The sequence below is a fragment of the Salvelinus namaycush genome, chromosome 18 (genome assembly GCF_016432855.1).
Source record: "Salvelinus namaycush isolate Seneca chromosome 18, SaNama_1.0, whole genome shotgun sequence".
In the NCBI taxonomy this organism is placed as follows: Eukaryota; Metazoa; Chordata; class Actinopteri; order Salmoniformes; family Salmonidae; genus Salvelinus; species Salvelinus namaycush.
Genome location: NC_052324.1, coordinates 43,787,971 through 43,808,570, shown reverse-complemented (window position 1 = coordinate 43,808,570; position 20,600 = coordinate 43,787,971). Strand labels below are relative to the sequence as shown.

The 20,600-nt window shown below is 44.0% G+C and overlaps 1 protein-coding gene across 3 annotated transcripts in view; it reads left to right on the top strand.

The window, feature by feature from the left end:
• The first annotated feature begins 751 nt into the window (after window positions 1-751).
• Window positions 752-20,600, top strand: part of LOC120063476 (zinc finger RNA-binding protein-like) — a 61,134-nt gene continuing 41,285 nt past the window's right edge. For 2 of the 3 annotated variants that reach the window (XM_039013859.1, XM_039013857.1), the window contains exons 1-3: window positions 752-848; window positions 1,053-1,134; window positions 20,125-20,416. In XM_039013859.1, the coding sequence (XP_038869787.1) occupies window positions 812-848; window positions 1,053-1,134; window positions 20,125-20,416 (411 nt within the window). In that variant the 5' untranslated portion in view covers window positions 752-811. The remainder of the gene's footprint in view (window positions 849-1,052; window positions 1,135-20,124; window positions 20,417-20,600) is intronic. The other variant, XM_039013858.1, reaches the window with a different exon arrangement.

Here is a 20,600-nt window from a genome sequence, read left to right as displayed (position 1 = left end):
CTACACCTGTTGTTTACCAAGCATTTCACTGTTAGTCTACACCTGTTGTTTACCAAGCATTTCCCTGTTAGTCTACACCTGTTGTTTAGGAAAGCATTTCACTGTTAGTCTACACCTGTTGTTTACCAAGCATTTCACTGTTAGTCTACACCTGTTGTTTACCAAGCATGTGACAAATAACATTTGATTTGATTTTTGACTTGTGCAGCACACACCATACACAGTCTCCCTCTGTGCCACCATAATCACACTGTTCTTCAATCCCAGGGTTTCCTGCTATTCACATGAATCAATCAAATGTATTTTATAAAGCCCTTTTTTACATCATCAGTTGTCACAACAGGGATTTACAGATACCTAGCCTAAAACCCCAAAGAACAAGCAATGCAGAAGCACAGTGGCTAGGAAAAACTCCCCGACTGTTATCCCACAGGTAAAGCCGTCTTCAGCTCTCTGGCAAGGTTAATCATGCATGGCTTCGAACCACCTATGTCATAAAAGCATCTGCTATGGCATATTATACTATTCTGAGAGAAAAATATAACACATGAATGGTGTTACTTTCCTTGTAACGGTTACTTATACCCAACACATATAAACACATTTCATATAAAGAGTCTATGATTTGATATCATATTGTGCCACAGTCATCTGACCTTGAGGAAACCAAATGAATCGGCCTAGTAGAACTACAATTCCCATCATGTCTGTTTGTACGGCGCATGTGCGGATCCATTTCCTGGTCCGACCTCATATAAATACCATACGCAGGGTTATGAGTCAGAGTTCGTAGTCTGAGAAACACCAACCAATGATTCCTATATGTCCAGTGGTCTCCTTCACCTATGGTGAGTAAATATTTATGAAAACAAATAAATACATTTCAAGACTATTCATTATTTATAATGTTTACGGGGAAAGATTGGTTTTGGTCGGTGGGTCTTGAATTGAGGAGCTCTCTTTGCACTAATGCGGGGGTATAGCTGCTAACAGTAACTAGCTAGCCAACCTGTGCTAGCCTACCGTTTACCCTCAATATATCTATTCTGCAGTGCCCAGCCGGCTAGGTGAAGATGCTAAAATGGCTACCGGCAACTACTTTGGATTTACCCACGGTGCTGCTGCGCAGTACAGGTAAGAAACGACGTTTGGGAGATCCGATCCATCACCGTACGAGACCAATTTACTGTTGTGTATCAGTTCTGATACCCCCGTAGCTAGGTTGCTATTGTTTCAGATTGGGGGAGGGGGTGGTAATAGTAAGTATTCTGCGGAGCAGACATCTGCCAGTGGCTGGCCAGTTAAGAACAAGGCTCTATTCTCATTGACGAGGATTTCGAGAGGTATCGATTCTCGAGAGAATTGCAAGTTTCCCACGTATCCTACGTTACCGCCAGAGGTTACGCATGACACTCGCCCAACAGTAGCTAAATTCGGTACTTTTTCCGGTGCTAGAACATTTCGGCAATATAAATTGTTACTTCTGTGAAATGTCTTACGTTATGTACTGATTGAGTGACTCAAGTATGCCTAGTAATTTGTCCGAATCTTCTCAAGGGGGTAGTAAGCAACGTGTATATAAATCCTGGATTGCTGATGCTTTGTATTGGACATGAGAGGATTTGAAGGCCACTGGTCAGCCATATTGGCACTGTCCCGTAGGAGCAGTCCTCCATAGTAATGAATGAAATTCGACAGTATTACAATTTAAATATTTCAAGGACAAAATGTACATGTATTTTTTGTTGTAGTGGGGATGATAACATTGGTCATCAAATAAATTATACTTTAAGGATAATGTTTTTAGGAATCTTATGTTTTAGCTCACATAATGCAATATGGTGTCTAATAGAATAAATGTCTTAAAATGAATGTAGACATTATTAATGTATTTCTATAGCCTCTCCACCATTCTAAACAATATTTTGGGAGTGCCAAGATAGAGGCAGCCTGGTCTCATAGACTAGATGTAACATAGTAAATGTGAATCCGGGACACTCGTAATTAGTACGACGTTACGTTTTGGTATGGTTACTTAAGGCAGAAACCCAGGGTGGGTGGATGGATGGGTGTGTGTATATAGTGTATATAACGTCTAGTGAGTTAAAATCTCATCACGCACAACTTTAGCATTTTAGCTAATTAGCCATTTTTCAACTACTTAGGCTAAGGTGATCTAACATGCTAACTCCTAAAAGTAACCCTAGCCTAGCTAGAATTCATATCATACATTATTATAATTGGTAACAAATCAAATGTTAATGGTCACATACACATGGTTAGCAGATGTTATTGCGAGTGTAGCGAAATGCTTGTGCTTCTACTTCCGACAGTGCACCAATATCTAACAATTATACAACAAATACCTAATGGAGTAAGACTATATCGATGAGCAATGAAAGAGTGGTATAGGCTAAGATGCAATAGATGATATAGAATACAGTATATACATATGAGATGAGTAATGCAAGATATGTAAACATTTATTAAAGTGACTAGTGTTTGGCCTTCCTGTGACCTCGGGTGCTGTAGGTGTCCTGGAGGGCAGGTAGTTTGCCCCCGTTGATGCGTTGTGCAGACCGCACCACCCTCGGGAGAGAGCCGTGCAGGCGCCGTACCAGGCGGTGATACAGCCCGACAGGATGCTCTCAATTGTGCCTCTGTAAAAGTTTTTAGGTGACAAGCCAAATTTCTTCACCCTCCCTGAGGTTGAAGAGGCGCTCAGCACACTCTGTGTGGGTGGACCATTTCAGTTTGTCAGTGACGTGTACGCAGAGGAACTTTTTAAAATGTTCCACCTTCTCCACTGCTGTCCTGTCTGTGGATAGGGGGGGGTGGTCCCTCCATGATCCTCTATTTTGTTTTGTTGACGTTGAGTGGGAGGTTGTTTTCCTGACATTCCACTCCGAGTGCCTCACCTCCTCCCTGTAGACTTGTCTCGTCGTAGTTGGTAATCAAGCCCACTACTGTTGTGTCGTCTGTAAACTTAATGATGGAGTTGGAGGCATGCTTGGCCACGCAGTCATGGGTGAACAGGCAGTACAGGAGGGGGCTGAGCACACACCCTTGTGGGGCCCCAGTGTTGAGGATCAGCGAAGTGGAGATGTTTCCTACCTTTACCACCTGGGGACGACCCGTCAGGAAGTCCATGACTCAGTTGCAGAGGGCGGGGTTCAGACCCAGGGCCTCAAGCTTAATAATGAGCTTGGAGGGTACTATGGTGTTGAATGCTGAGCTGTAGTCAATGAACAGCGTTCTTACATAGGTATTCCTCTTGTCCAGATGGGATGATGCAATCGCCATCCACAAGCTTCCCACAACACAGTTGAAGTTTACATACACCTTAGCCAAATACATTTAAACTCAGTTCACAATTCCTGACATTTAATCCTGGTAAAAATTCCCTTAGGTCAGTTAGGATCACCACTTTATTTTAGGAATGTGAAATGTCAGAATAATAGTAGATAATTATTTATTTAAGCTTTTATATCTTTCATCACATTCCCAGTGGGTCACAAGTTTACATGCTCTCAATTAGTATTTGGTAGCATTGCCTTTAAATTGTCTAACTTGGGTCAAATGTTTCGGGTAGACTTCCACAAGCTTCCCACAATAAGTTGGGTGAATGTTGGCCCATTCCTCCTGACAGAGCTGGTGTACCTGAGTCAGGTTTGTAGGCCTCCTTGCTCACACACGCTTTTTCAGTTCTGCCCACAAATTTTCTATAGGATTGAGGTCAGGGTTTTGTGATGGCCACTCCAATACCTTGAATTTGTTGTCGTTAAGCCATTTTGCCACAACTTTGGAAGTATGCTTAGGGTCATTGTCCATTTGGAAGACCCATTTGCGACCAAGCTTTAACTTCCTGTCTGATGTCTTGGGATGTTACTTCAATACATCCACATCATTTTCCTACCTCATGATGCCATCTATTTTGTGAAGTGCACCAGTCCCTCCTGCAGCAAAGCACCCCCACAACATGATGCTGCCACCCCCGTGCTTCATGGTTGGGATGGTGTTCTTCGGCTTGCAAGCCTCACCCTTTTTCCTCCAAACATAACGATGGTCATTATGGCCAAACAGTTCTATTTTTATTTCATCAGACCAGAGGACGTTTTTCCAAATAGTACGCTCTTTGTCCCCATGTGTCTGGCTTTTTTATGGTGGTTTTGGAGCAGTGGCTTCTTCCTTGCTGAGCGGCCTTTCAGGTTATGTCGATATAGGACTTGTTTTACTGTGGATATAGATACTTTTGTACCTGTTTCTTCCAGCATCTTCACAAGGTCCTTTGTTGTTCTCGGATTGATTTGCACTTTTCGCACCAAAGTACGTTCATCTCTAGGAGAGATGGCGCGTCTCCTTCCTGAGCGGTATGACGGCTGCATGGTCCCATGGTGTTTATACTTGCGTACTATTGTTTGTACAAATGAACGTGGTACCTTCAGGCATTTGGAAATTGCCCCCAAGGATGAACCAGACTTGTTGAGGTCTACAATGTTTTTTTGAGGTCTTGGCTGATTTCTTTTGATTTTCCAATGATGTCAAGCAAAGAGGCACTGAGTTTGAAGGTAGGCCTTGAAAAACATCCACAGACTCAAATGATGTCATTTAGCCTATCAGAAGCTTCTAAAGCCATGACATCAATTTCTGGATTTTTCCAAGCTGTTTAAAGGCACAGTCAACTTAGTGTATGTAAACTTCTGACCCACTGAAATTGTGATACAGTGAAATAATCTGTCTGTAAACAATTGTTGGGAAAATTACTTGTGTCATGCACAAAGTAGATGTCCTAACCGACTTGACAAAACTATAGTTTGTTAACGAGAAATTTATGTAGTTTGAAAAATGAGTTTTAATGACTCCAACCTGTGCATGTATATTACTAGTGCAAAAATAACAAATTAATTAGTGGTTTTTTTTATAAGCAAAGTGGGTGGACAAATTTGATAGTGGTAGATGCCTAGTCTCCCTTATGGTCCAGGTGCCTACAGGGACAGATGCCGACAGATCCATCCACAGCAGATTTTAGATTAGAATGAGAAATGTGTGTATGCAACAAGTTAGTGCATTGATTTGTTCCTCTAATCAAACCCACTTGCACAGAATTGTTTCAAACTAAAACGTATTGTATCGGCGCCCATGTATCTATTCTGAACAAATATATAAATGTAGTGGTCCCATGTTTGATGAGCTGAAATAAAAGATACCAGAAGTGTTCCATGCACATGGTGTATTTCTCTTAAATTGTGCACAAATTTGTTAACATCCCTGTTAGTGAGCATTTCTCCTTTGCCAAGATAATCCATCCACCAAACAGGTAAATCAAGAAGCTGATTTTAAACCGCATGATCATTACACAGGTGCACCTTGTGCTGGGGGACAATAAAAGGCTACTCTAAAATGCGCCGTTTTGTCACACAACGCTACAGATGTCTCAAGGGAGAGGGAGCGTGCAATTGGCATACTGACTGCAGCAATGTACGCCAGAGAATTAAATGTTCATTTCTCTACCATAAGCTGCCTCCAACATCATTTTTAGATCATTTGGTAGTATGTCCAACTAGCCACAACCGCAGACCACGGCAGCCCAGGACTTCAACATCTGACTTCTACACTTGCTGGATTGTCTGAGACCAGCCACCCGGACAGCTAATGAAACTGGGTTTGCACAACTGAAGAATTTCTGCACAAACTGTCTCAGGGGAAGCTCATCTGCGTGCTCGTGTAACGGATGTGAAATGGCTAGCTAGTTAGCGGGTACGCGCTAATAGCGTTTCAATCGGTTACGTCACTTGCTCTGAGACTTGAAGTAGGGTTTCCCCTTGCTCTGCAAGGGCCGCGGCCTTTGTGGAGCGATGGGTAACGATGCTTCGTGGGCGACCGTTGTTGATGTGTGCAGAAGGTTCCTGGTTCGCGCCCGTGTCGGGGCGAGGGGACGGTTTAAAGTTATACTGTTACACTCGTCGTCCTCACCAGGGTCTTGACCTGACTGCAGTTCGGCATCGTTACCGACTTCAGTGGGCAAATTAAATATCTATATATATATATGCCACCCTGGAGTGCAGGTCATTGTTTTAAATGCGTTATGAAATGTGAGTAAATCTCCAGGGACCAGAATTATATAGTTAATGACACGTTCCTACACAATTAATGAAGATTAATGATTAATGAAGATCCACTAATCCAGATGCTGACATTACCAGAAATCTATGTTCATGATCGTTCCCTTGCCCAAGAGGAGAAATTTACTTTTTATTCACTGATTCTTACATGCGGCCCACTTCGACGCTAAATCACGGGTAACATTTTGTATTTTACCCACTGATAGAACAGACTTTCACCAAATTGACCGTTTCATGATTTATATTTTATGGGGTTGTAATTCTCTGTTGACATTCATTCAATGAGAATAGCCTCTTTTTAGTGGAGTTGCCATATGATTTTAGCTTATCAAATCAAAAAGGCAAGTTATCCTGCTGACGGTTGGCCACCTTCTTTGCATGCGGTTTGACTTGCGTGAGATGTTTACCTAGTGACAGCTGGAAAGATCTATTTGACACTGTGTTTACAGTAACTAAGCAATCTCTATCTTGCCGTCACCCACTAAGCTCGGTACTTGTCATATTTCCTCTAATAGTAAACTGTAGTTACTGTAAACATCTTAATGTTATATGGCCGCCTTGAATTTAGTTTATATCCACTTTAATAAACAATGTAATGCCTTGAATTTAGTTTATATCCACTTTAATAAACAATGTAATGCCTTGAATTTAGTTTATATCCACTTTAATAAACAATGTAATGCCTTGAATTTAGTTTATATCCACTTTAATAAACAATGTAATGCCTTGAATTTAGTTTATATCCACTTTAATAAACAATGTAATGCCTTGAATTTAGTTTATATCCACTTTAATAAACAATGTAATGCCTTGAATTTAGTTTATATCCACTTTAATAAACAATGTAATGCCTTGAATTTAGTTTATATCCACTTTAATAAACAATGTAATGCCTTGAATTTAGTTTATATCCACTTTAATAAACAATGTAATGCCTTGAATTTAGTTTATCCACTTTAATAAACAATGTAATGCCTTGAATTTAGTTTATCCACTTTAATAAACAATGTAATGCCTTGAATTTAGTTTATATCCACTTTAATAAACAATGTAATGCCTTGAATTTAGTTTATATCCACTTTAATAAACAATGTAATGCCTTGAATTTAGTTTATATCCACTTTAATAAACAATGTAATGCCTTGAATTTAGTTTATCCACTTTAATAAACAATGTAATGCCTTGAATTTAGTTTATCCACTTTATTAAACAATGTAATGCCTTGAATTAGTTTATATCCACTTTAATAAAGAATTTAATGCCTTTAGTCCCCCTGGTGTAATATTTCAAGTCATGTTAAAAGGTTGAATGATTCCCAAATGGATGAGAATTTTTCCTTTATTTTTAGTTCTGTCTTTAAATCAGTCATTTTGGCATTTTCAGACAAAACACAATTTCCTTGTATAATAACCTGTCTCGCGATTACATTTTTGGGTGGATCACCTTGCCAATCGGTCAAGAGGAGTGAAACTGGTAGGACCGACACAGGGGCCAAGTGGATAGATGGTCTAATGCAGGGAGTGAGAACCAGGAATTGAGCACCACAGCCAGCCCCCCCCTCCCCTTATATACAAGGCTTTCGGAAAGTATTCAGACCCCTTGACCTTCACCACATTTTGTTACGTTACAGCCTTATTCTGAAATGGATTATATCAAACATTTTCCTCATTAATCGACACACAATACCCCATAATGACCTCACAATACCCCATAATGACATCACAATACCCCATAATGACATCACAATACCCCATAATGACAAAGTGAAAACAGGATTTTAGAAACCTCTTGTGTAAATCTGAGCTGGGGAAAAAATATATATTTATAGATATTCTATTTTAACTAGAGCCTATGTGTACATTGTAATCAAAATGTCAATCTTAATTGGTGCATTTCAAACTGTCCCTTTTTTTTTTTTTTTTTTGGGTGAGGTGCTGCTGGGAACTAGTTCTGTATGATGGAGAGTAGTGAGGTGGATAAACAAGGAGGATTCTCATAGTTTACGTCTCCAGCTAGGGAACATTTTGGCTTCCCAGTAGATTACATCGGTGACGGACAGAGTATGTCGCCCCTGCTCAACTAGAATAGCCAACGCAGCTGTCAACTCCTCAAACAACATGTTGACACGTTAACGCCAACATCCGTCTCCCCTCCGCATTCAAGCAGCCCTTTGTAGCTGATTCTTAGCGGGCCAAAGAAATGACTATTTGATCATAGGCGCAGATATGCGCCCGTTCTCGGTGTTTGAGAATAATAGGTGGTTTCAGCACCGTGTGAAAGTCCGAGCCATGTTTAACATTGATTTCACATCCATATTGCACTGTGTATTTTAGTGTTTCGATAATCATGTTTTTTAAATTTAATAATGTGTTATTCCTGATGGTGCGCTCATGATTTTATATGGAAGCAGGAAAACCAACACTTAATATATTCACTTTTTTTCTTCTTAAATTAACTACAGCAACTGTTGGCATTTTTGTTTTCCTGCTGTACCGAACCGTGACACCCAAAACCGCAGTATGTCCTGAACTGTGGTTCACAGCTGTTACACCCCTAGTACAATACTGTTTGTTTTGTTGTTTACACCACAAAACAGACAGCTCTGTCATACGCTCCGGCATTCAACGTACTTTTGTGCTACTTGAGACACCGTATCATTCCTTGCGGAGTCCTGGGGGGGGGGGGGGGGGGGGGGGGCAGTGTTGCCATAGAATTAGGAATCAGAAGACTAGAATGGACCTCAAGATCAGCCATGTTGGTCAGGGAGTTGGTCGACCATGGGTTTGCAAGTGTTGTGATTGTGTAAAACAATCAATGTGAAGAATGTCTGCACTGTTAGTTAGCCAGCTAGTTTTGGATGAATTGTTCAAATTAACTGCTAATATGCTGACGTTTCATTCAAACAATGCAGTCAATTCAACAGCCATACACTGGCTGAAATCAGTTGTACATATAGGACTTGGACAAGTGGGTTTTGTAAATATAGGACTTGGACAAGTGGGTTTTGTAAATATAGGACTTGGACAAGTGGGTTGTCGTAAATATAGGACTTGGACAAGTGGGTTGTCGCAAGTATTGATACTGTATCATAATAGCACTCACAGCTTTCCAAGAACTAAATCTGAGAGGTGGTCTGTTTACATTTTGAGGCTATTTATACAGAATCTGTAAAACTCACTAACAGTATTTATAACTGACAAAAGTCAGCACATTCCTTTTTTATATTTCCTGCTTAAGTAAACACAAGGCCCGGTGACCTACAAGGCCCGGTGACCTACAAGGCCCGGTGACCTACAAGGCCCGGTGACCTACAAGGCCCGGTGACCTACAAGGCCCGGTGACCTACAAGGCCCGGTGACCTACAAGGCCCGGTGACCTACAAGGCCCGGTGACCTACAAGGCCCGGTGACCTACAAGGCCCGGTGACCTACTGGCAGGCACAAAAACAAGGCAATGTATATCAAACCTGAACTTTCATTACATGTAGGCCTAGCTAGTTAATAAGTTAATTCTATTGCCTACATCAAATGGGAAGACAGCAGATCTCTGCTATCGCCCCCCTGTCAACATTACAATGTCACTATTTCTATCTTAATCTTTTAACTTTGGGGAAAGTACCTGTAAGCATTTTACTGTTAGTGAAATATCTTACTTAAAAAAAATTAAAATAAACAATTTGTTATAAATAAAATGTTATTTGGGAGTCTAGAAATGCGTGGACCGGCGAGGTATCATGTTACCAAATGGTGTCCGCTACTCAGCGCTCTGCATGCAAAGCTTTTTGTCGGAAGCTTTAGGAATAGGCTAGTGGTGGGTACGCACACGGCTCTGTTCCCGACACAACCGACCTCGTGGTCTGCTGGTCATCGGAGCAAACGTCAAATGATTTTTCCTGAAATATTGCCTCTGTCTCTCTCTCTAATATGTCCAACACCTGGTTCCTCATTTTGATGCAGTGATGTCTCGTCTGCAGTCAGATGATGACGAGTTCCTGCTGAATGAGTGTTGACAAAGATTCCTGTTGAAATGGTTCCCCCTCTTAATAATAAGCACACGACGGCCTGCCATCACTACAGTGTTCTATTAGAATCTATGGAAGCATATAGGCTAGCTGTCATATATGAATATTTGGGTTTTTTAAAGTTGGATATTGAATGGTGGCTATGCTTCGATACCCATCTAGATATTGATTCATATTTGACTTTTTTTGTTCTCAATTCATATTTGATACCGATGGTGTTCAGGAGCTGAGCTGCATCTGTCTCGTGTGTGTGCGCCTCTGGTACATCCATAGCCTTGAGTCCAGTCTGAAATCCACAGAGAAATAATTTAGTACTTGACTTTACATCTCAGATGTTTGAGTTGAAAAACATGACTCTACAATATAAATGACAAAGTATTAATATGTTGCGTTGGTAGTTTTGGTTATCGCCTTGGCCAGGGTTTCCGTTAGACGGGAATAGCCGGCTCGCCTTGGCCAGGGTTTCCGTTAGACGGGAATAGCCGGCTCGCCTTGGCCAGGGTTTCCGTTAGACGGGAATAGCCGGCTGGCCTTGGCCAGGGTTTCCGTTAGACGGGAATAGCCGGCGTTTGGATGATTTTAAATATTTATAAAACTGCCGTTGGCTAATTTTGTCTGTGAGAAGGGGGGGGGGGGGGGGGGAAATCCAACTGCAAGTGATTGCTGTTTAGCTTATTCATTGATGGAAATACCAGTCAATAAAAATGCATTTGACCAGTCATGCTTATCGGTCAATAGGTTACTTTTGCATAACTTAGTGGAATTAAATTGCTGTGCGGATTTTCGGTAGGCTTTGATAAACGACTAGGATCTGAATCGCAGTGGTGCTCCTCCTCGGGCGGTGGTGGTGCTCCTCCTCCTCGGGCGGTGGTGGTGCTCCTCCTCCTCGGGAGGTGGTGGTGCTCCTCCTCCTCGGGCGGTGGTGGTGCTCCTCCTCCTCGGGCGGTGGTGGTGCTCCTCCTCCTCGGGCGGTGGTGGTGCTCCTCCTCCTCGGGCGGTGGTGGTGCTCCTCCTCCTCGGGCGGTGGTGGTGCTCCTCCTCCTCGGGCGGTGGTGGTGCTCCTCCTCCTCGGGCGGTGGTGGTGCTGTATTGAAACCTCTGCTTTTTATAAGCCCAATCATTGCGCAACAATTCTAAATGCAATCGTGTGTTAACAGTTTTAGAAGGTTTAATGAACTACTATTTTTATTTCTCAATTGAAGTGCGGTTCCCATTCGCCGTTCAAGTGCACAGGCAATGGTAGGCAGGCTACACGCCACAATGGTAGGCAGGCTACACGCCACAATGGTAGGCAGGCTACACGCCACAATGGTAGGCAGGCTACACGCCACAATGGTAGGCAGGCTTCACGCCACAATGGTAGGCAGGCTTCACGCCACAATGGTAGGCAGGCTACACGCCACAATGGTAGGCAGGCTACACGCCACAATGGTAGGCAGGCTACACGCCACAATGGTAGGCAGGCTACACGCCACAATGGTAGGCAGGCTACACGCCACAATGGTAGGCAGGCTACACGCCACAATGGTAGGCAGGCTACACGCCACAATGGTAGGCAGGCTACACGCCACAATGGTAGGCAGGCTACACGCCACAATGGTAGGCAGGCTACACGCCACAATGGTAGGCAGGCTACACGCCACAATGGTAGGCAGGCTACACGCCACAATGGTAGGCAGGCTACACGCCACAATGGTAGGCAGGCTACACGCCACAATGGTAGGCAGGCTACACGCCACAATGGTAGGCAGGCTACACGCCACAATGGTAGGCAGGCTACACGCCACAATGGTAGGCAGGCTACACGCCACAATGGTAGGCAGGCTACACGCCACAATGGGAGGCAGGCTACACGCCACAATGGGAGGCAGGCTACACGCCACAATGGGAGGCAGGCTACACGCCACAATGGGAGGCAGGCTACACGCCACAATGGGAGGCAGGCTACACGCCACAATGGGAGGCAGGCTACACGCCACAATGGGAGGCAGGCTACACGCCACAATGGGAGGCAGGCTACACGCCACAATGGGAGGCAGGCTACACGCCACAATGGGAGGCAGGCAGGCTACACGCCACAATGGGAGGCAGGCAGGCTACACGCCACAATGGGAGGCAGGCAGGCTTCACGCCACAATGGGAGGCAGGCAGGCTTCACGCCACAATGGGAGGCAGGCAGGCTTCACGCCACAATGGGAGGCAGGCAGGCTACACGCCACAATGGTAGGCAGGCAGGCTACACGCCACAATGGTAGGCAGGCAGGCTACACGCCACAATGGTAGGCAGGCAGGCTACACGCCACAATGGTAGGCAGGCTACACGCCACAATGGTAGGCAGGCTACACGCCACAATGGTAGGCAGGCTACACGCCACAATGGTAGGCAGGCTTCACGCCACAATGGTAGGCAGGCTTCACGCCACAATGGTAGGCAGGCTTCACGCCACAATGGTAGGCAGGCTTCACGCCACAATGGTAGGCAGGCTTCACGCCACAATGGTAGGCAGGCTTCACGCCACAATGGTAGGCAGGCTTCACGCCACAATGGTAGGCAGGCTACACGCCACAATGGTAGGCAGGCTACACGCCACAATGGTAGGCAGGCTACACGCCACAATGGTAGGCAGGCTACACGCCACAATGGTAGTCAGGCTTCACGCCACAATGTTAGGCAGGCTACACGCCACAATGTTAGGCAGGCTTCAGTGCATCGCACTGAATGATGAGTGATGCACTGAAGCCTGACTACCATTGTGGTGTATCACAATGAGCTGAAGGCAGAATGTGTATTCAGAACCCTTGACTTTTAACACATTTTATGTTACAGCCTTAACTATTTAAATACATTTTAAACAAATGTCTAAAATGTATTTAAATAGTTTTCTCATCAATCTTCACAAAATACCCCATAATGACAAAGCGAAAACAGGTTTATAGAAATTTTTGCAAATGTATAAAAAATAAACATTATTTACATAAGTATTCAGACCCTTTGCTATAAGATTCGGGTGCATTTTGTTTCCATTGATGTTTCTACAACTTGATTGGAGTCCACCTGTGGTAAATTCAATTGATTGAAAATGATTTGGAAAGGCACACACATGTCTATATAAGTTGACAGTGTATGTCAGAGCAAAAACCAAGCCATGAGGTCAAAGGAATTGTCTGTTGAGCTCCGAGACTGGACTGTGAGGCACAGATCTGGGGAAGGGTACCAACAAATGTCGGCCGCATTGAAAGTCCCCAAGAACACAGTGGCCTTCATCATTCTTAAATGGAAGAAGTTTGGAGCCACCAAGACTCTTCCTAGAGCTGGTCGCCCGGCCAAACTGAGAAATTGGGGGAGAAGAGCCTCGGTCAGGGAGGTGACCAAGAATCCGATGTTTACTCTGACAGAGCTCCAGAGTTCCTCTGTGGAGATGGGAGAACCTTCTAGAAGGACAACCATCTCTGCAGCACTCCACCAAGCAGGCCTTTATGATAGTTGCCAGACAGAAGCCACTCCTCAGTAAAAGGCACATCACAGCCCGCTTGGAGTTTGCCAAAAGGCACCTAAAGGACTCTGACCATGAGAAACAAGATTCTCTGGTCTGATGAAACCAAGATTCAACTCTTTGGCCTGAATGCCAAGCGTCACGTCTGGTGGAAACCCGGCACCATCCCTACAGTGAAGCGTGGTGGTGGCAGCATCATGCTGTGGGAATGTTTTTCATGGACTGGGAGACCAGTGAGAATCAAGGGAAAGATGAACAGAGGAAAGTTCAGAGATCCTTCATGAAAACCTGCTCAGGACCTCCGACTGGGGTCAAAGGTTTACCTTCCAACAGGACAACGACCTTAACCACACAGCCAAGACAACGTAGGAGTGGCTTTGGGACATGTCATTGTGTGGCCCGGACGTGAACCCAATCAAACTTCTCTGGAGAGACCTGAAAATAGCTGTGCAGCAACGTTCCCCATCCAACCTGACAGAGCTTGAGAGGATCTGCAGAGAAGAATGGGAGAAACTCCCCAAATACAGGTGTGCCAAGCTGGTAGCGTCAAACCCCAAAAAGACTTGAGGCTGTAATCGCTGCCAAAGGTGCTTAAACAAAGTACTGAGTAAAGGGTCTGAATACTTATGTAAATGTCATATTTAAGTTATTTTTCTAAACATTTTTACAAATTTCCTTTAATTATGGGGTATTGTGTGTATGGGAAACTTTTAATCCGTTTTAGAAGATAACTGTGGAAAAAGTGACGGGTTCTGAATACTTTTCAAATGTATTTAATTGAGACTTTAATGTTTTACTACTTTGTATTGAGGTATGTCTTAAGGACTTTAAAGTAAAATCTGACCATAGAAACAGAGGCAATTATTTTTTAGACTTTCATTGCCCAGTATCCAAAGGCACAATCCCAGTCATATCAGTAACCCAGTTAGCTAGTTGTTGCATCTTTAGATCTCCCTTCTAATTTTCTTTTTAATCTCTAACGGATATTTTCATCTGTTGCATAAAACCGCTTGCATTTGCATGTTTGGCAAATGGTTTGCCACTAATGCATTATGGAACGGTCGCGCGGCCTACCCATCTGATCTGTTGCCTTACATGCTGACCAGACCGGACACGTCGCGTGCGTCGCAAAATAAATTTAGAAATCCATGTTATTCAATTATTGCTCACGTGAGCCAACGAGCGTCTGCGACGCCAAGGGCTAAAATAGAACTCATTCCTATTTCTGACGCAGATCGCGCTGCAAGTCCTGCCTCTCCCATCTCATTGGTTTATAGAAGCAGGTACCCACGTGCCATCTCCTCATTGGTTACACCCACGTGGGTGATAGAAAGACGAACTGTTTTGCCGGTAGTCGTGGTAATACAAAGAAAGTTTAGATGCGATCACCATATAATTTAAACGATGAAAAGGCCTGGAAGGAGGAGAGATGACTAGAAACGATTCGGTTGGCCGTTTTATGTGTGGATTGATTGTCGGAGTAGAGATCCTTGTGCATTTCAGGTAAAATAACAACTCAATGTTTATATCCCAGGACAAATTAGCTAGCAACTGCAAGCTAGCTAAATAGGACAAATTAACGTTAGCTAGCAAGTGCAAGCTAACTAGTTAAATTACCATACATGTTTAATGCTTTTTGACCTGTCCCCAAATTAATGTAATTGGTTCAGAGTTTGTTTTGATATTTTAACCTGCGTGTCGTGATCGCGTTTGGTGTGGGGGGGGCAAAATACATTTATGCACGATGGCGCACGTGCGCAGCCGGTTTGGGCAAGGTATTAGCCTCATTTAAAGTAAAAATTTAATTTTTTATGTAGCCTAGTTGTATGTATTTGGGCTCTTGTCCCATAGTCTGTTTTGGAATAGGCTATTTCTTTCTCACACAGAATAACAAGCTGACCAATAGTTGGCCAACTTTTTTTATGGAGGATATTAAATTGACAGCCTAGTGATTTTGCTGTTCGTTACTTGTTGGCTGAAGCGGGGGCGGAGCTAGCAGTTATTCTAACAGCTTCAAAGTGTGCATTGAAATTCGGTAAGAAGGACTCACGCCATTGCATCCTGTTAAGTAAACCATCTAAATGGGATTTCTGTCATTCTGGATGCCTTAATCGGGTTACTCACCCAGTGCATATGGGTCCGCTAAATTTCTGTCTGAAATGTTAAATCTTGCTGGTCAAATGTACATTGGCACTTTTTCTTAATGGAAACCCTATCCTAGGCCTATGATAATAACTATTTTCTAAATAAGAGAACCGTTTTTACCATCAAACCCGGTCTTCTCTTGAGATTAAAGTCCATATTTAGTTTTACTGCAAGGTACACTAGATGACAAAGTATGTGGACACCTTGCCATACAACTCATTCCAAAATCATGGGCATTAATATGGACTTGGTCCCCCCATTTTCTGCTATAACAGCCTCCACTCTTCTGGGAAGACTTTCCACTGAATTTTGGAACATTGCTGCTGGGTCTTGCTTCCATTCAGCCACAAACACGGATTTTTGGGGGTTTAGGCCTGGCTCTCAGTCGGTGTTCCTATTTATCCCAATGGGGTTGAGGTCGGGGCTCTGTGCAGGCCAGTCAAGTTCTCCACACCGATCTTGACAAACCATTTCTGTATGGATCTTGCTATGTGCACGGGGGCTTTGTCATGCTGAAACAGGAAAGGGACTTCCCCAAACTGTTGCCACAAAGTTGGAAGCACAGAATCGTCTAGAATGTCATTGTATGCTGTAGTGTTAAGATTTCCCTTCACTGGAACTAAGGAGCCTGAACCTTGAAAAACAGCCTCAGACCATTATTCCTCCTCCACCAAACTTTACAGTTGGCACTATGCATTGGGGGCAGGTAGCGTTATCCTGGCATCTGCCAAACCCAGATCTGTCTGTCGGACTGCCAGATGGTGATGCGTGATTCATCACTCCAGAGAATGTGTTTCCACTGCTCCAGAGTCCAATGGCAGCGAGCTTTACACCACTCCAGCCGACACTTGACATTGCGCATTGTGATCTTAGGCTTGTGTGCATGTGGCTGCTCGGCCATGGAAACCTGTTTTATGAAGCTCCTAAACAAACAGTTATTGTGCTGATGTTGCTTCCAGAGGCCGTTTGCAATCTCTAAGTATTGCAACCGAGGACAGACTTTATGTGCATCGGCGGTCATGTTCTTTTGAGCTTGTGTGGCCTACCACTTCACAGCTGAGCCGTTGTTGCTCCTAGACGTTTCCACTTCACAATAATGGCACAGTTGACCGGGGCAGTTCTAGCAGGACAGAAATTTGACGAACTGATTTGTTGAAAAGGTGGCATCCTATGATGGTGAACCCTTACGGCCGTTCTACTGCCAACGTTTGACTATGAAGATTGCATGCCTGTGAGCTCGTGTTTTATACACCTGTCAGCAAACTTGTGTGGCTGAAATAGCTGAATCTACACATTTTGAAAGGGTGTCCACATACTATTTGTGTGTATGACTTGCCACAATGATGATCTTCAAATTTATGCATTTTATTGTCTCTGCTGCGCTGGACACTTTCTAGAGTAAAGAAACCAATGTGTCATTTAAACTATGTTGGTCTGTCAATCACTGTTGGTGGGATTGTCAGGGGAGGGGGCTGTTTGCGTCACAGTTGATAGGGTTTCAGACCTGTTCGTCAATCACTGTGGGTGGGACTTTGAAGGAAGTTTGCGGATTCTATTTACATTTTGAGGCAAAAACCTAAGAGGTTCTGTCCAAATGGATTTCCTGTTGAGAAAGCATATAGAATAGCAGGACAATGGTTTTAAAAATGCACACATTTTCAGGTTGAGGACCCCCCCGATTCCCTACCAGATTATGCACCCCCACTTTTATACAACATCAGGCGCCCATTAATTTACTAACGGGTGTGATTGGAGAATGAAGCAGGTGTTAAACACGGGCTTTGAATAGACCTCTGTGATGGATATAGGATAGACTTTATTCAGTTAGACACCATTTTCTATATAAACCTAGTCCACACTCGCTGTTCAGGCATCAAAGCACAGTCGATCGCCTTGGCGCCCAACTCAGTGGCTGTATTAAACATGTTGTTGCTATTTACTGTAGCCTTGGCGCCCAACTCAGTGGCTGTATTAAACTCGTTGTTGCTATTTACTGTAGCCTTGGCGCCCAACTCAGTGGCTGTATTAAACATGTTGTTGCTATTTACTGTAGCCTTGGCGCCCAACTCAGTGGCTGTATTAAACATGTTGCTATTTACTGTAGCCTTGGCGCCCAACTCAGTGGCTGTATTAAACATGTTGCTATTTACTGTAGCCTTGGCGCCCAACTCAGTGGCTGTATTAAACATGTTGCTATTTACTGTAGCCTTGGCGCCCAACTCAGTGGCTGTATTAAACATGTTGCTATTTACTGTAGCCTTGGTGCCCAACTCAGTGGCTGTATTAAACATGTTGTTGCTATTTACTGTAGCCTTGGCGCCCAACTCAGTGGCTGTATTAAACATGTTGTTGCTATTTACTGTAGCCTTGGCGCCCAACTCAGTGGCTGTATTAAACTCGTTGTTGCTATTTACTGTAGCCTTGGCGCCCAACTCAGTGGCTGTATTAAACATGTTGTTGCTATTTACTGTAGCCTTGGCGCCCAACTCAGTGGCTGTATTAAACATGTTGCTATTTACTGTAGCCTTGGCGCCCAACTCAGTGGCTGTATTAAACATGTTGCTATTTACTGTAGCCTTGGCGCCCAACTCAGTGGCTGTATTAAACATGTTGCTATTTACTGTAGCCTTGGCGCCCAACTCAGTGGCTGTATTAAACATGTTGCTATTTACTGTAGCCTTGGTGCCCAACTCAGTGGCTGTATTAAACATGTTGTTGCTATTTACTGTAGCCTTCGCGCCCAACTCAGTGGCTGTATTAAACATGTTGTTGCTATTTACTGTAGCCTTGGCGCCCAACTCAGTGGCTGTATTAAACATGTTGTTGCTATTTACTGTAGCCTTGGTGCCCAACTCAGTGGCTGTATTAAACATGTTGTTGCTATTTACTGTAGCCTTGGCGCCCAACTCAGTGGCTGTATTAAACATGTTGTTGCTATTTACTGTAGCCTTGGCGCCCAACTCAGTGGCTGTATTAAACATGTTGTTGCTATTTACTGTAGCCTTGGTGCCCAACTCAGTGGCTGTATTAAACATGTTGCTATTTACTGTAGCCTTGGCGCCCAACTCAGTGGCTGTATTAAACATGTTGCTATTTACTGTAGCCTTGGCGCCCAACTCAGTGGCTGTATTAAACATGTTGCTATTTACTGTAGCCTTGGTGCCCAACTCAGTGGCTGTATTAAACATGTTGTTGCTATTTACTGTAGCCTTGGCGCCCAACTCAGTGGCTGTATTAAACATGTTGTTGCTATTTACTGTAGCCTTGGTGCCCAACTCAGTGGCTGTATTAAACATGTTGTTGCTATTTACTGTAGCCTTGGCGCCCAACTCAGTGGCTGTATTAAACATGTTGTTGCTATTTACTGTAGCCTTGGTGCCCAACTCAGTGGCTGTATTAAACATGTTGTTGCTATTTACTGTAGCCTTGGCGCCCAACTCAGTGGCTGTATTAAACATGTTGTTGCTATTTACTGTAGCCTTGGCGCCCAACTCAGTGGCTGTATTAAACATGTTGTTGCTATTTACTGTAGCCTTGGTGCCCAACTCAGTGGCTGTATTAAACATGTTGCTATTTACTGTAGCCTTGGCGCCCAACTCAGTGGCTGTATTAAACATGTTGCTATTTACTGTAGCCTTGGCGCCCAACTCAGTGGCTGTATTAAACATGTTGCTATTTACTGTAGCCTTGGTGCCCAACTCAGTGGCTGTATTAAACATGTTGTTGCTATTTACTGTAGCCTTGGCGCCCAACTCAGTGGCTGTATTAAACATGTTGTTGCTATTTACTGTAGCCTTGGTGCCCAACTCAGTGGCTGTATTAAACATGTTGTTGCTATTTACTGTAGCCTTGGTGCCCAACTCAGTGCTAATGCAAAAGAAAATGAGTGTCACCAAAAACCGTGTGGATTTCTACTCATCGTTACCATTTACGTGAGGCGTGGTAAGTTCACTCACAGGAGACGAAGACGAAGCATAATGCTCTGTGAAAAGAAATTTGACTGCGGCCGGCCACAGAGGACAACAAATAACACTGGTACCGAGGAGGCGGGGCAGACTGACAAACCATCAGTGTTTCCCTGTCATCGGTAGGCTTTGACTGACAGGTGCCTGTCCTATCACTGGATCACTAGAAGATGCATGTCGTTCATTCTAAGCGGGAGAAGGTTATACAGACTTTTCTGACCCGGCGAATTGAAAGTCAAATGTAAAAGAAGCCTAGTTCAAATATAAAGTGGAAAAAGAAGCTTATGGAAAATACTGCAGATATGACCTGCAATCAGAACTCTGACCTATTGACACGCAGTCATACCGTTAACAAAAGCTCTCCCTTTTTTCTCCAGTCAGCAGCCGGGCGCGGTGGCCTACACCCACCCTACCACCGTGGCCAGCTACACAGTACACCAGGCACCGGTGGCGGCCCACTCCGTGGCAGCAGCCTACGCTCCCACTGCTGCCACGGTTGCTGTAGCCAGGCCCGCCCCAGTTGCCGTGGCAGCCGCAGCCACCGCCGCAGCCTATGGCGGGTACCAGCCGGCGCACGCCACCGCAGACTACGGCTACGCACAACGCCAGCCGGACGTCCCGCCGCCCCCTCCCCCGGTCACCTCCCAGAACTACCAGGTGGGTTACCAGGTAACTAACGGCCCAACTGTGTTTTAATTCAACCCAATGTTTTGAATGTTCATGAATTTTTAGGCTAAAGGCATTCTGAAATGTACCCTAGGTATTAACAAACAAGGAAACGGCTGGTAAAGAAATAGTTAGACAGCTTTCCCCTTAAGTTACTTTTGTTTTGCTTTTGCTAGCCTAGTGGTTA